The following is a 17,163-nucleotide window of genomic DNA, read 5'->3' as shown; positions in this document are numbered from 1 at the left end:
TAAAATACTAGAAAAAGTTGTTTCCACTCAATTATGCTCTTATCTGCAGACGAACAATATTTTTGAAGTGTTTCAGTCAGGTTTCAGGGCTCACCACAGTACAGAAACCGCCTTAGTGAAAATAACCAACGATTTACTCTTAGCTGCTGACCGAGGGTGCGTCTCGCTATTAGTTTTACTCGATCTTAGTGCGGCATTTGATACCATTGACCACAATATCCTCATAAATCGTTTAAAGTCTACAGGTGTCCAGGGACAGGCTCTACAATGGTTTAAGTCTTACTTAACTGACCGCTACCAGTTTGTAAATCTTAATGGACAGCCTTCACAAATCTGCCCAGTAAAGTATGGGGTGCCTCAAGGATCAGTTTTAGGCCCTTTACTGTTTACAATTTACATGCTACCTCTGGGAGACATTATTAGAAGACATGGGATCAGCTTTCACTGCTATGCAGATGATACTCAATTATATATTTCCACTAAACCTGACGAGACGTCTGAACTTTCTAAACTAACTGAGTGTATCAAAGACATCAAAGACTGGATGACCAACAATTTTCTTCTCTTAAACTCAGACAAAACAGAATTATTACTTATTGGGCCTAAATCTTGCACACAGCAGATCTCGCAACTCAATTTACAATTAGAGGGATACAAAGTTAGCTTTAGCTCTACTATAAAAGATTTGGGTGTCATATTAGACAGCAATCTAACTTTTAAAAACCATATATCCCATGTCACAAAAACTGCCTTCTTTCATCTTAGAAATATCGCTAAATTACGAAATATGCTATCCATCTCAGATGCAGAAAAGCTAGTCCATGCTTTTATGACTTCGAGACTGGATTACTGTAATGCTCTATTTGCTGGCTGCCCAGCATCCTCTATTAACAAACTTCAATTAGTACAAAATGCAGCAGCCAGAGTTCTGACCAGGTCTAGAAAATATGATCATATCAGCCCAATTTTATCCTCCTTACACTGGCTGCCTGTTAAGTTTCGTATTGAATTTAAAATATTACTTCTCACCTATAAAGCTCTAAATAATCTAGCTCCTGTTTATCTAACCAACCTTCTGTCTCGCTACGAACCAACTCGCTCCTTAAGATCTCAAAATTCAGGGCTTCTGGTAGTACCTAGAATAGCAAAATCAAGTAAAGGAGGTCGAGCCTTCTCTTTCATGGCTCCTACACTCTGGAATAGCCTTCCTGGTAATGTCCGAGGCTCAGAAACACTCTCCCAGTTCAAAACTAGATTAAAGACCTATCTGTTTAGTAAAGCATACATTCAATGCATCACCTAGCGGGTTCCACACTGGCTTCTACATCTTGCTTATATACACTATGAACAGCAGCTACGCTAATTTTTCTCTTTATTCTCTATTTTCACCTGGGGATACTCATCCCGAGGTCCTCAGATTAGGCGGAGTCACTGATTGGATCCAAGACCAGCGACGTGATGATCCCAAGGATTCCATATCCGGGACCAGGCCATATCCTGAGCTGCTGCTGCGCTGATGGTCGTGGGGACTGGAGAACATGAGTCTGATTCCAGCGACGCTCCAGGGACAGACGAGTCTTCATTGAGGCCATCTTCCAGCATAAGCCACGGCGAATGAAGTTCTGCACAAGACTTTTGGCCAGCGGAGAAATTAAAATGGTCGTGCCCAACTGAGTCTGGTTCTCTCAAGGTTTTTTTTTTCTTCACTCCCATCAGGTGAAGTTTTTTTTCCCTCTCCGCTGTCGCCACTGCCTCGCATGGTTCAGGATTGGTAGAGCTACGCATCGATGAATTTGCTCTTCAGTGTTTGAACTCTCAGTAATGATTAAATCACACTGAACTGAGCTAAACTGAACTGAACTGAACTTAAACACTAAAACCTGAACCACACTGTTCCAGTTACTATGACCATTTATGTGAAGCTGCTTTGACACAATCTACATTGTAAAAGCGCTATACAAATAAAGCTGAATTGAATTGAATTGAATTGAATTATGTTCACCCTGCTGCTGATATTCATTTACAAGGAGGACGGGCAGAGGGTTGCTGAAGAACTACTGAGAGATTTCAGCTGCTGTCTGGGTTTTCACTGCCTTTCAACACATTCCTTTATTCATGTGTTCAATGCTTTTTTCCCCTGTATAATTTCATCTTATTACACATGACTAAATTTGTAAACTAATTAGATTTGTTTTCTTTTCATATACTGAACATACAGTATTTGTTTGGTTGTTATCAACATCTGGTAAGAATTCAAGTCAAGAACATCTTTAGAAATATGTTATCTGAAAAGAATGATGGGGTGTTGTTCAATACTTATTTTCCCCACTGTAAGCTCCCTAGAGCAGTTTGGTAAAAGATGGATAATTTAGAGGCCACTACAGGCTATTTCATCTGAAAAGAGCAAAGACTGTTAAATAATAAGAAGGAGAAGATACTGAAAAAACTAAAAAACAATTTAATGTAATTCCAGCAGGTTTTTAAAAGTATTTCAAAAGGATTTCAAAAGTAGGAAAAGAGGAAAAAGTTTTGCATTGCATTATGGGGCCTTTGGCTGTAAATTGATGATGATGATGAAAACCCTGTTGAAAAACAATGATTTTTATTGAACTTTTAGTAATTTGAAACAATATGTAATAATGAGAGAATTGGGTCTGTAAAATAACAGAACACGCACTACCAGTTTATTGTACTTTACCTATTCTGTACTTGCCCCATAATACAATTTAAAAGCATAAATAAATAAAGGAAAAAAAAAAAAAATATATATATATATATATATATATATATATATATATATATATATATATATATATATATATATATATATATATATATATATATATATATATAAGAATTATTACATCTCCACTAAATGATAAATTAATCTCAGGGAATAAATTAGTGTAACTAATGCTACCATGCACTTGGGAAATGAATTGAATTTATTGGATAAAGTATGCAGTACAATAAGGTAAAAAGGCAAAAAGGCAATGAGATATGCTTGTTTGCATTAAATTCATGCATAGTTTTGGGCATAAACTCATCTGAAAGTGTGAATGGGTAATAGGCTGGCAGCAAGCATGGGTGAGGTAGGAAAAGAGGATACTGTACCAATTGGCATGGGGCATCCAGCCCATCCAGGCCAGGCTGACCTGGCTCGCCCTTTTCACCCTTAAAGCCCCGGAAACCCTGTGTCATAGAAATTGAACTGGGAGTGTTACTAGGATAGAGGCTGCATTCACCCTTCCGGCCTTCCGCTGTGAAGGCACGGCATAGGGCAGAGAGGAGAGGTCCAGTGGTTCTTAGCAAACATTAACCATCATTCCTTGATACGTCCATTATGTTAACTTATAAGAAAGCATTTTGAGCTGATTTGGAAGTGCAGTTTGATTTTGTTAAAGGAAGATCTGTATTGAAAGGATTTTGGAAGCAATTGTTTTAGCAAAACTATGTATACATATTTCAGATATCAAGGGTGAGGTGGGTTGCCATTTTAACAACGGGAACAACTCTTCCCTTAGGGGGTACGCTGTCTTACTTCAGCGGCACATTTCCAGCTGTCAGCTGGGACATACCAGTGGGCAGGGTGCATCTAATCCAGGGGCACCCTGTTCTCCTTTCTCCCCCTTAGGCCCCTTTTTGCCCTTCTTTCCCTTTTCCCCCTGTGGACACAATAGATGGTCAGCTGAAGAGTTTGTATGGTTTATGTTTGTTTGATTAGTTTTGTTAAGTTTTTTTTTTTTTTTGAATTTTTAGATTTTTTTGTGTCACAATTTAGTTTATTTTATATATTTTTAGTATAGTAGCTACACTGAAAAGCAATAAAACGTAAATATAATATATACCTTCCTTTTTCTAATTGTAACAATGCAGCAAGTAACATTAATTGTGTTACAAAATAGTTTTTTTTTAATAAACAACACTTTTGTTCATCAAAGAATGCTGAAAAAACATGGATCATGGTTTCCAAAAAAAAAAAAAAAAAAAAAGTCAATAGAAATGTTTTTAAAACTGATGATAATAAGAACCATTTAAATTAACTGATGACTAATAATAACTGAGCACCAAATTAATTCTGAAGAATCAATTACACTGAAGACTGATAGAATATTAATAGTAAAATCTACTTCAAATAAATATACCTCTAGGATAGCATATTTCAAAAAATGAATACATGTAGATGATTCCAATCTCTTGAATCTGGTTCTGTCTGACAATTTATTTGTCATGACTGGAGATTTGTAAATAAATGAAAAAAAAACACTACTTGCTTTGAAGAATAGGTCGGGTTTCCTAAACTTCCTGAATGTTCTGCAGTTGTTATGATGTATAAAAATGTGAACAATAATAATATTAATAATAATTACACAGCATATTATGCAATGCAGTGACATGTTTTCTATATGTGTATTGAAACATACAGAATAGCTTTACTAAGAAGTGTTACAAGGAGGAAACGATTGTGAGGGAGTCTTTGAGGAACAGGGGAAGTTAGATGGGAATACCAGTAAGGAGGAAGAGGGAAGAAAGTCTGTCAATTAAAACTGAAGGGAACAGGATTAACTGGAGTTTTGCAGGGCACAAGGGAAGAGAAAGAAGAGCCTGGAAAACATCTCACAACACATTCCCACACACCCCATCAAACCACACAGACAGCAAATCTTTATCCACTCAATTATGTTGTTAAAAACACAGAAAATCAGTTCACTCCAACATTCAGATCTTCTTGGTAACACTAAACTGTGTGCATTAATTATTAATTATTATTAATACATAAAAAAACAACCTGCTTAACATGAACAAGAAATTTCGTTACGTTGAATTTTAAATGGTGACGAAAAACTTATAGATATTTAAATAAAATAAACATTGAATTAAATGTCAAATGTAATGAAATGATCATGCTGCTTTAAGCTGTATGTAAACTTATAAACTTGTTCCCTTATAAGGGAATAAGATGTGTTAGTAGCTATTGATATGAGAACACCCATCGGTGAAACATCACCAGAGCTTAAAAATTATTTTACAAATTAGTTGTATTTATGTAGTGCTTTTCTGGGCACTCAAAGCACTTTATAGATTTGTATATGCCACACACAAGCCTAAGGGTTGAGAAGATAGGGTGACTAGACAGGGTGATGAAGTCAATTACATGATATGAAACTGACTGTACACTGACAGTATCAACACAGGCTCATTCTGAAAATGTAGCCCTTTATAAGTTTCTGGAGATCGCAAATTATGTAGCCAGAGCCAGGCCCGTGCAGAGACTGTCCAAAGGGCATGTGCAGGAGAATTTTTTTCAAGAGCGGGGGTTGTTGTTGTTGTTGTCGTCGTCATCGTCGTCGTTGTTGTCGTCCTCGTCGTCATCGCGGGCGTACTGAAGAGCGGTGTTGTCGTGCGCGTTCTGATCAGCGTTGTTGTCGCGCATACTGTGAAGCGTGGGCACTTTTGATCATTCTAGAAGGGCACATTCTATCCAAGACTAAAAAGGGCATGTGCACTGCACAGGTTGAGCCTTATATGTGGCTATGTATGGCCTCATTTCACCTTTAAAAGAAAAGCTAAGGGGCATTAAGATGCTGTTCCTTTTCTGGCTTAGCTGACCACTTATCACTGTATGGACGGCTTTCCTGCTGTCACCAGTTTGTCCGGTAGCTCGATATGTATGTCGGCAGACTTGAGGCACAGAGCAGAGTTGACTGCGACAATAGGGTTCAAGTCTGGTGAAAAACGGTTCCAGAAAGCGAGTACAAAAAGCAGGGACAAAAACAGAAGCCAAAAATCAATTAAACAAGCAAATAACAAGGTGAGAATGTGGTAAAATCTGAAAACGTGGTAAAAATAAGGTGAGGGTCCTTCTTTTTCTGGATTGCTTTTTAAAACAATGCAGTTGGGTTTAGCGAAGGGGTAAGGTAAAAATCTGTTTTTTAAAATGCTATTGGTTGGGTTTAGGAATGGGGCAAGGTGGGTCAGTTGATCAGTCAGTCGGTCGGTCGGTCGTTGAGTCGTTGGGTCGGTTGTTGGGTCGGTCAGTCAGTCAGTCAGTCAGTCAGTCAGTCAGTCAGTCAGTCAGTCAGTCAGCGGCCTCTGGTGGATTTACTTGAGAACAGCAGGTGCAAATGTCAATTGCGAGAGAAAATTGAGATCTAAAAGTGTATACACAGTGGCCTGTGTACAAAAACTTCAAAAAAAAATTAGCTCCTGGGATGTAATTTGCTGTCTCCAGAAATGTATATAGGCGTATACGTAATAAGAATGAGCCTGTGTTGGACAGTATAGAGTCCCCATTACTATACCGGGGCAATAGGACCCACAGAGACATAGGGTGAGAACCCCCAGCTGGCTTTAATAGCTCCTCTTCCAACCTAGTTTTCCCATGTGGTCTTGCATACAGTTATCAACCAGGTACAACCCAGCTTATCTTCAGTGTGCAAGTGCAGAGCTGTAGAGAGCTAGCAGCTGCAAATGTGCCTTTTAAATATGTATTATCCCAGTTACAGCCTTATATATATATATATATATATATATATATATATATATATATATATATATATATATATATATTTTTTTTTTTTTTTTTTTCTATGAGTGCACCGCTATGTTTTTTATCTAAATAAAAACATAGAAAATCTGAAAGGTCTGGAAGAAAATAGCTTAATGCTAGAAATACATCTGCAGACAATTTCTGTGATATGAGAGATCCTTTTCAGAGCTTTTTTCAGACTCTGCAAGCTGGGGAGCCTTTTTAGACTGCTTAACTGTCATCTGTACATTATCATTATTATTTAATTAGAAAGTTAACAATTAGAAACAGTTAACATTCTGCTATGATCCACCATCAAAGTATTCTTATGTGAATCAGGCCCAGTAAAGCAGACCCAAAGTGTGCAAATCAGACTCACACATCTCACTTGTGCTGACAACAAGCAGGGCACATTGAATGATCAATTCCATGCTAGTTCAGCACTCAGATGCTTAGAAGTTGTAGTTACAGAAATATCACAGGACACAACTGGCAGATGCAGAGGGTGGACAATGAAATTGAAACACTAGCCAATTTAGTGTTGGAGGTTTCATAGCTAAAATTGACCAGCCTGGTGGCCAGTCTTTATTGATTGCACATTCTACCAGTAAAAGCAGCATGTGAGTAATAGCACAGTTATGCTTTAAATATTGCAATGCTCACAACATTGTAGGTGACATATCAGAGTTTAAAAGAAGACAAATTGTTGTTGCACATCTCGCTGGTGGACAAAAACTTAAGACACCAAGACATTACGATGTATCAAAATCCACGGTATGCAGGGTAAAAGTCAGCTTACCCTCAATAATAAGAACCACATATAACAGGAGTAACTGTGGATGCAAGAGGAAGCTGTTTGAAAGGGACGTCCAAGTGCTAACCCAGGTTGTATCCAAAAAAAACAAAATCACAACCACCCAACTCACTTTTCATTAGTAGCTCCACAGGGTCAATATACGGTCTGATAGAGCCACAATAACCAGCTTTGGTCATTTATGCTAATGCCAAACGTCAGTTTCAATGGAGCCCCTAAAATAATATACATGGGCGGGCTAATATAGCCACTATAGCCAGCTTTGGTCACTCATGGCAATGCCAAACGACGGTTTCTATGGAGGCCCTAAGATAATATATATGGCCAGGCTGATATAGCCACTATAGCCAGCTTTGGTCACTAATGCTTATGGCAAACATTGGTTTTAATGAAGGCTCTAAGACATACTAATGAATTATTGTAGTCTAAAACCAGGCGTTTCAGTTTTTTTATATTCTGTAGATTATTGATAAAATATAGTAATTCTAAAAGTTTAATAAAATGAATTAGATTTTTGGAAATCAACTTTACCTAGTGTGAGTATGGCCTATAGTGCTTTTTACTTATTTCATGAAGCGCCAACAGAGTAAGAATATGGCAGTGGCTATTAGATCAAATGTAATTAGAATACTTTATTAGCAGTTGATTCTACCAAGAGTAAGTGCTAGGGATGTAACGGTATCAGAATTTCACGGTACGGTAATACCTCGGTATGAATGTCATGGTACGGTATTTACTGAATCATTTACAGGAAAAACAAAACTACAAAAAAATACTCCAAAAAAGTGCCAAAAGTGTCAATGACATACAAATTAGCCATCTATCTGTAAGCTTTGAAGCAGGAACTTCCATTTTAATAACAAAAAACTATTAAACCATGTAAAAAAAAAATAAAGTTTCAATTTAGTATTGTTGAAAACTCATCACATTCAACATTTAATCACTCACTCACTCACTTACATAGAGATGGGTTTTAAGGAAAATTATCATATAGCTATAATCTGGTAAAAGCTGGTATCTCTGGGTATTTACAATGTCCCCTGCAACAGAAAAAAACCCTCTCATTTGGGACAGGTTTCTGGGACAGAAATATGACTTGGCCCAGGTTGCAGCAGTGGGTAACGTTGTGCATTGTCTTTCCCCCACTTGAGAGGACAAGCCATGAGTGAGATAGAGGTCTGTTTGCGGTACAAGTCAATGTCTGCATCAATCTGAACAGTGTGCTGTGTTTCTGCAGTCCCCATGACTGTTATTAGTCGTATTCCCCACCTTGCAGGCACGTGCACACATAGGGCTCAACCTGTGCAGTGCACATGCCCATTTTATTCTTGGATAGAAAATGCCCATCCAAAATGATCAAAAGTGCCCCCGCGACGCGAAACACCCTCCGTCCCGCCCTTCAGTAGGTGCGCGACAACACCGCTCTTGAGTATGCGCGCTAAACCCCCCCTCCCCGCTTTACAGTACGCGCGGGTAGTTGTAGTTCCGCTACCTCCCGTTCACTTCATTCGCCTGAGCAAATTTTCTCAGAAGACCTATAGTTTTATAGAGTCATGCGACTACGGTAATATCGAAAAAAAATTCTATTGCGGTATGACGGTATTTACAATACCGTTACATCCTTAGTAAGTGCAATTAGCTCTAGAGACAGACAAGCCTGAAATTATTCATACTCCTAGCAAATTCTGACTTAAAGTTACTTTTATTCAACCAGCAAGTTTTTTTTTTTTTTTCCACACAGGTATCTCCCAAAATATAAGAAGATGATGTACAAGGTATGTCACAACCATATCACCCTGTAGCCCAAGACCGGTTAATCACTGAAGCTAAGCAGGGTTGAACCTAGTCAGTACCTGAATGGGAGACCACATGGGAACACTAGGTTGCAGTTGGAAGTGGTCTTAGTGAGGCCTTCAATGTGCTTTACCTGTAGTCTGTGTGAGTCCCAACGCCCCAGAAGAAGTGAAGAGGACACCATACTGTCAGTGAGTGTCCTGACTGTGGCCATTAAAAATTTTATTCCACTTCTCGTAAAAAAGTAGGCCATCAGCCCTTAACCATCATGGCCTCCCAAACATCCCCATCCACCAAATTGGCTCTATCACTGTCTGTAAAAATAAATGAATAAATTAAATTCTCAGCTTTTATTTACATTTGAACAAAAACTCCGAAGGTCAGAATTTGCCAGGGGTATGTATAATTTCGGGCTTGATGTAGCTCAAGATATATTGTATGCCATGTAAAAGTAGCAGTTCTTGGCAATAGGTGTAAATACTAATTAGATCATAGTTTTACTTACAGACTATTTAAACCTTGGTATTGTATATTAATAGGACACACTGTATCCTGGATGCAATAATAACAAACAAAGCCATTTATTTCTGGCTAAATCAGGCAAGGGCAAACTTGATGCTAGAGGGCTGATGTCCTGCATAATTTTGCTTCAACTCTAATCAAACACACCTGCCTGTAGTTTTTTGGTAATCTTGAAGACACTGATTAGTTTGTTGCAGTGTCCCTGCGATACTCTGCAGGGACACTGGCCTTCCAGGATCAAGTTTGCCCATCCCTGAGCTAGAAAAAAGTAAAGAACTAACAATCTGAGATGTGATTGTGCTGATGCTTCCTTGTGAAGCTCTAATGATGCTGTGCATTCAGTGTTTTTGTACAGGCAAATTAGATGACCTATATTGGCTTATCTGATAAACAAACTGTAAAAGGTATATACAGTTGAAGGGCTTAATTATTCACCTTCCTCTGATTTTTTCAGTTATTTCCCAAATTATGTTTAACAGAGCAAGGAATTTTTCAAAGTATTTCCTTTTTTTAAAATTGAAAAAAAAGTAAAAAAAAAAAAAAGTTTTTTATTTAAAAATTATTAGCCCCCTTATGCTATGTTTTTATTTGATTGTCTACAGAACAAACCATCATTATATAGCTTGTAAATTAAATAAGCTTGTAAATTGCACTTTAAGCTAAATAGTAGTCTCCTAAAAAATGTCCAGTAAAATATTATGTACTGTCATTATTGCAAAAATATAATAAATCAGTTAATATAAATTAGTTATTAAAAGTATTATGATTAGAAATGTGTTCTTATGTTTAAAAATCTTCTTTCAGTTAAACAGAATGTGAAGAAAAATATATGGGGGGCTAATAATGCTAATAATGACTTCAACTGCATGTAAAAACGGAATTAATAGTGCATTTGATTTTTACACACTGCTGCATTCCATGCCATTAAAAGAATGGAACCCAGTTGCCCAGTGTTAGTCTGTGGAACAGGCTGTTAAAATGATAGGAATCATGCAAGAGAAGATGCCAATAAAGAGCCATTGCAAAAGTGAATGCCTGTTGTCAATGGACTTACATTGTATTTCTTGCTGAAGTAAGAAATATGACATATTTCCAGTTGACAATAAAGTTAACAAAGAATGACTTTTTTGACTTATATGATTGTGGACTGGTATGATAAAATGATGTGTTAGTAATGAACCTCTGAATGATGACATATAAATACAAATGCAGTTGCAGGAAAATGTGAACATTTTGTATTCCTGATTTTTGACATAACCATATAATTTTGATTTTAATTTTAATTTATGATTGTCTTTGATTTGACTTAGCTAAAAACATATTTAATTGTTTGAATTACCTATACATAAAATCAAAGAACTCTTTCCTTATTTTTCCTGCAACCATTAATATTGCTTTCATTCTAACGTAGCAGAAAATCCTTATTTGTATGACCACTAATCTTGTAATTGTAGCACTTATCTTCAGCTTTATGGCTACTTTAGCCCTGTGTGCCTTTGCTGCCTTGTAAGTGTCCATTGACATCAGATCTAATCAAGTATATAAAAGAGAATAAAAGGTTTAATCCCTGTTTCACAACTGTCACAATCACCTTTTCTCCTCTTTCCCCCACGTCGCCCTTGTCTCCCTTTAAGCCTGGTAACCCCTGCAAAAATACAACTTCAAGTAATTACAAATGGCTTGTGAACCATTGGTTCAGGGGTAAAGAACTTTAGTGATATTGCCAGCAGCTACTAGAGCCGAATGGTACCAGGAAGTCACCCAGGAAACAATAAACTAAAAACGTCAACATAAGAGTGCAGAATATTATAAACTCACATCTATTCCGGGCGATCCAGCAGCTCCCTTCAAAGGAGAAAAAGAAAAGAAGATGAAAATATGAATAAGAAATGGACTGGAATACTGAATGACATGAGCATTAATAAGATCCAAATCACAATCACATAATCATTCTTTGAGCACTTACAGGTAACCCATACGGCCCTCTGGGTCCTGGATCACCAATGTCACCCTTCTCACCCTGTGACAGGTACAATTTACAGCAGCTATTTTTATGAACAAATCTAATGTATAGTATTACAATACACTCCTTAACATGTTACAACTGCACTGTGAGGACCAGCATATGTCCATGTGCTGACCATTTAAATTTTCAAGATTAAATTACTGATACCCTGTGAGAATTCAGATAAATCAGATATTAAAAAACAAGAAACGCATGCAAATAAATTTTATTGAGAAATAAGAAAAATAAATCAATAAATATTAAAAAACAGCACAATATTATTCTTATATAATGTTATTATAATATTTCAAATGAAATAATACAATTAATTATGTAACTTATTTAACAATGAAACAACAAGCTTACTACATCTCCCTTTGGACCTGCTGGACCTGGAGCTCCGATTGGACCATCCATACCCTATACAAAAAGAGCAAGTGACATTTTTGGGTCTGCAAAAATGAATAAATAAATAAATAAATACAAAATCAACAGTTCTGCTGATGAGAAAATCAGATAACCCTAACCCTAACACATAAGCAGTTTTGGGTTTATGCATTACAATTTTTAACATCAGATTACTTTTCAAGAAACTACTAAAATGTTAGATAAATTTTCCAATAAGACACTAATATATAGTATAAGTAAAAAAATACATTTTATATCATTACAAACAATTCCCCATTTATTGACAGAAAACTCAATAGCTCATAGACAATAAGGGAGTGAATTTTTTGATGGATGTCTGCTCCATGATGGAGTAACACATAACCTTTCTTATGTCTTTATGATTATTAACAAAGTTGAATGTTCAAGGGCCTTGACTGTATGATGACCTTAAAACTGGAATATTAGGTGTGTGATTGCTTTTTCTGTATGCCAAACGATTTGTTTCCTCAGGAGGCCATGGAGACCTTTTGAGCGGACCTGGAATCCTGAGTTCGCCATTTTATAAAATTTGCCATTTTCTAAGTAAAAAATTTGGTCCCACTTTATATTAAGTGGCCTTAACTAATATGTACTTACAAATGATTTAATAGTTTGTTACAATGTACTTATTGTGTAAATACATGTATTTACTGTGTACTTATGATTAAATACATGTATGTAATTACATCTGTAATTAACTTTTGTAATTACATTTGTATATACACTGTTGACCATCCCTTACACCTTAACCCACCCTTAAACCTACCCATGCCACCAAACCTGTCCATAACCCAACCTCTATCCCAATTCAAAAGTACCAGTGTTCTCAAAAACATTATAAACACAGTAAGTACATTGTATTATATTGTATTTTTGTATGTAAGTACGTAGTAGTTAAGGACACTTAATATAAAGTGGGACCAAAAATTTTAAATGTACTTTCTTTGTATATAAGCTGTCAGTTTGGAGGTGGATTGTACCAGATGTGTTCTATTCTATTGTGGATCATTCACAGGTCTGGGTTCAGCTTTGAACAGCCTAGTGGCTGTCTTATGTTGCTTGAGATGTTGTGATATCGTTCAGAGTTGTACATATGCATCAACGTGGAAATTTTCTAAGTCTATCGATGTTTTAAACAATCAGGTTTAAACACTTTTATGTATGATGCAGTTAAAATGTTATAAGATAGAATAGTTGTTGTTGTTTTAAGATTGTGAGCAGATGGCCTAAACTCTTTATGAGTGTTGAAGCAGGCTCTTCTTTATCTGACAAACTGATCATTTTTGGGTGAAAACTGTAATTGTAGCTGCAGTATTGCTGTAATTAATGATGTAGGTCTAGGCTAAATGTTTAGATGAATTAACTCCTCTCAATTGCACAGAACAAATTTAGAACTCATTAAAGCAAATAAAAACTGGAATGCAAACATCATATTATGCAAACCTGCAATTATTAAATGTTAAATAACACAAATGCCTTTCACAAATTTACAACAATTTATATATTTATTTTTTCGGCTGAGCTTCGATGATTCAATTCAGTTTACTTTATAAGCAATATTGTCTTTTGACAAACATGACATCTGTGTATTTTATTCCAATACATTTTTCCTTCATCTTGAGGCTAGTTTGTTTCCCTTTTGGTGTGAAATGACTCTTATGTTCACAAAAAAGCATTACTTTTTATATTACTGTAACACTGTCTGTGTTTCTGTGTAGTTTTGTTTATCCATGTCACATCATTTTAAGCTTTCCTTTGTTACTTAATTTCCCTTATTAGTTACATTGCTTTCTTATTGTATCCACTCCCTTGTTATAGTTTGTTCATTACCCCACTGTCTGTCACAGTATATATATCCTGTTCTGTAACCCCCTGTTAGTGTTAGTAGTTTTTAAGTCACCCCAATGATGTATGTGTTTCCCTGTTTGTTGTTTTGATTTGTTTATTTTACATAAACCTACTGTGTTGGTTACATTTGGATACTTTCCTCTGTTCATTTTAACTACATGCTCAGACATGACAGTTAAAAACAAGTAAACACAACTTATGAAATATGTATGAAAAGTAACACAGCACATTTTTGCATAAATGTATTGTGCACAATTTTAGGGAGGAAACACAATATTGGCCAGAAAAATTTTCAAAAATGCTCCCCAGCACTTGCCATAAATTTGATCAATGTACTGTTCTTCATAATTTTTTTCTTGGAGAATGACTTCAGCAGTTATACATGCACATCTTACATAAATACACAGAAAAGCAAAAATAATAAATAATGTTAATGAATGAGTGAGTGCTAAATCTGTGTTGATGTCTTTTAATGTCTGAGTCTAACCACATTCCACCTTCACCATAAATGTCTCACATGACTTATTATTTTTTGTATTATTTTAAAACTTGTAGCATGGTGTTGGGAGGTGAAATGTGGCCACTGAGACTCACCATGAGTCCCGGCCTTCCATCAAAGCCAGATGCTCCCTGTGCATTAATGGAAGTATGAGTGGAGGTTTGAAAAGCGTGATTAGTACATGATGAAAACAAATTATAAAAAAAATCATAACATAATATTTTCTAACATAAAAAAATGGATGTTAGATCAACACATAAATATTAATGGGCAGCAACACAGACTTAGTTGACTACATGAGTTATGACAACAAAAACATACATTCATAACAGCAAACAACTAGACACTGAGTTATGTGGTAAATGGGAAATATTTACTAGATAATTGGGGATAAATTACAAAATAACTGGAACCATGGTCATTGTGTACTTACGGGAAGACCTAAGGGTCCTCTCTCCCCCTTATGCCCAGGCTCTCCACGTATTCCCTTGAGACCATGCAAACCTGCTTCCCCCTTAAAAGAAAGATGTAGCAAAAACACAGTTTAGGAATAGCTGAGTAATATTTACTGAGGATCTCATTTTTCACTTCTGGACAAAGATAACTGGACTTAATGCCCCATGATAAATTGTAGCTGAAGATCTGGATGACTAAGAATAATTTGAGTTTAAGATAAAGTCAAAGTTTTGGAAAGTCTTTGTGTATCTCCAAAAATAACACTGCTCTGTTAAGTACTTTCATCTTTTACAGAAAGGCAATTTTCCAACTGAACAATTTATGCCCATTTGCAGGATGCTTTACCAATTTTACTTATCAGATTTATTATTAAGACGGTGTGATTTTTAAAAACAACAAAGTTAAAACTCATGTGGAAATTCTGGTCCAACCTGTAGTACCATACCTTTGGACCAGGGAATCCATGAGGACCCTGCAACACAAGCAAAATGACTTTATAGAACACACAATTATAGATATACAGGGGTTGGACAATGAAACTGAAACACTGGCCAATACCTAAGGGTTTTATGGTTAAATTTCCAAATGCTTACCAAGATTGTGTAATAAAAAAACACAGCTGCCTAGTTCACTGCGGAATTAAAAGTAAACCTTAACTCTCTTGTTTCCACCAAAACTGTTCGTCGAGAACTTTATAGGGTCGTTATACATAGCTAAGCTGCTATAGCCAAACCTTTGGTCACTCATGCCAATGCCAAACGTTAGTTTCAATGGCACCATCAGCAGTGGAAATCTTGGACTGTGGACAATGTGAAACATCCATTAATCTATGATGAATCCACCTTCACTGTCTTTCCTACATCTGGGAGGGTGATGGTGTGGAGAAACTCCAAAGAAGCATACTGCCCAGAGTGTTGCATGCCCAGAATGAACCATGAGGGTGAATCAGAGATGATTTGGGCTGCAATGTCATGGCCTTCTTTAGGTCAGGGCTTCTTGTTCCTGGAGCTCTACCTTCCTGCAGAGTTTAGCCCCAACCCTGATCAAACAAAACCAAACCAACTGAAGCTGTGGTCACACTGAGTTTGAGCATGCAAAATTCTGTCATACAGTGCTGCAAAAAGGGGCAGTATTAAACAAGATTAGACATTTAAAAAGCAAGCGAGTCATGTTATGCGATTTTGCAGGTTTGAGTTCACCAAGCCTAAACTTTGCAACGCAGCGAACTGTTAATCTTGTCGCACAAGCTTGCGTTTCTGATCTGATGCATTCGCATGAGTATGAATGGAAGTCTATGGGGAGAAAAGTCTATTGTGACAGCAGCTTGAGTAGGATCTGAATGAGCATTTGGTAATTATAGACAAGTGTGTTTGATCAAGGTTGCAGCTGAACTCTGCAGGAAGGTAGATCTCCAGGAACAGGGTTAGGCACCCCTGTCGAAGGCCCTATACTTGTGCTAGATGGGCACATCACTGTCAAAGACTTCTGAACTATTCTTGAGAACCATGTGCAATCAATGTTTGAAATATTTTAAATCCTGAAGGTAGTGCCTTGTATTAGAATGATAATGTCAATTATGCCAATACACACAGCAAAAGTGGTGACAGAGGGATTTAATAAACATAAACATGAATTTGGCCACTATGGAGTGTTTTGTAGGAGTGAGTCAGGAAATGTCTTCCTCCATCAGAATCACATAGTGATCTTGGCACTATTCTGAAAGATATCCTCTGGCCCTCTGTCAATCCCAAGATGAATTGATAATGTATTGGCCCCAAAAGCACCTACACCTTACTAATGAATTACTGTGTTCTAAAACCATGAGTTTTAGTTTCATTGTCCAACACCATTTATGTGAAATGTAGAAGATTAATTGACTGTGAGGGAAGTTTGAAGACTGTGATGAACATTGAGGCATTTTTAAGAGCTCAATCTTTTAACATTTATGGACATGCAGAATATGTTTTGTGGTTGCTATGGTGTTTTCTTTAGAGTGAGGGAATTGCTTGGCTATTCTGAGTTGGATACTTGGTGTTTGCTAACTGTTTAGGGAATCTAGATGGTTCTTAGAGTGTTGCAAGCAAGGCATTTGATGGGGTTGTGATTTTGGACAGAATTAATAAAACACACAGTTACATTTCTTAAACAGTGGGAAGTTTTGTTCTATCTGACCTGCTAGGTTGAGTCTTTTTTAATGGCTAATTTTTGTTCCAATGATTTAGAAGTTTATGACGTTTTATGTTCAAGCGGTTTTATTATGGATGGCT

General features: G+C 36.6%; 1 protein-coding gene across 35 annotated transcripts in view; it reads right to left on the bottom strand.

Moving 5' to 3' along the window:
- Positions 1 to 17,163, bottom strand: part of col25a1 (collagen type XXV alpha 1 chain) — a 329,419-nt gene that overhangs the window by 9,786 nt on the left and 302,470 nt on the right. For 10 of the 35 annotated variants that reach the window (XM_073907400.1, XM_073907403.1, XM_073907398.1 and 7 more), the window contains 7 exons: positions 15,342 to 15,368; positions 14,874 to 14,954; positions 12,031 to 12,084; positions 11,626 to 11,679; positions 11,478 to 11,504; positions 11,251 to 11,304; positions 3,579 to 3,665 (listed from right to left, as the gene is read on the bottom strand). In XM_073907400.1, coding sequence (XP_073763501.1) covers positions 3,579 to 3,665; positions 11,251 to 11,304; positions 11,478 to 11,504; positions 11,626 to 11,679; positions 12,031 to 12,084; positions 14,874 to 14,954; positions 15,342 to 15,368 — 384 coding nt within the window. Of the gene's footprint in view, positions 1 to 2,872; positions 3,193 to 3,578; positions 3,666 to 11,250; positions 11,305 to 11,477; positions 11,505 to 11,625; positions 11,680 to 12,030; positions 12,085 to 14,535; positions 14,572 to 14,873; positions 14,955 to 15,327; positions 15,369 to 17,163 lie in introns of those variants that run through there. The other 25 variants (XM_073907399.1, XM_073907397.1, XM_073907413.1 and 22 more) reach the window with 10 other exon arrangements.

This window comes from Danio rerio, chromosome 7 (assembly GCF_049306965.1).
Source record: "Danio rerio strain Tuebingen ecotype United States chromosome 7, GRCz12tu, whole genome shotgun sequence".
Lineage (NCBI taxonomy): Eukaryota > Metazoa > Chordata > Actinopteri > Cypriniformes > Danionidae > Danio > Danio rerio.
This window is presented reverse-complemented; position numbering and strand designations above follow the sequence as displayed.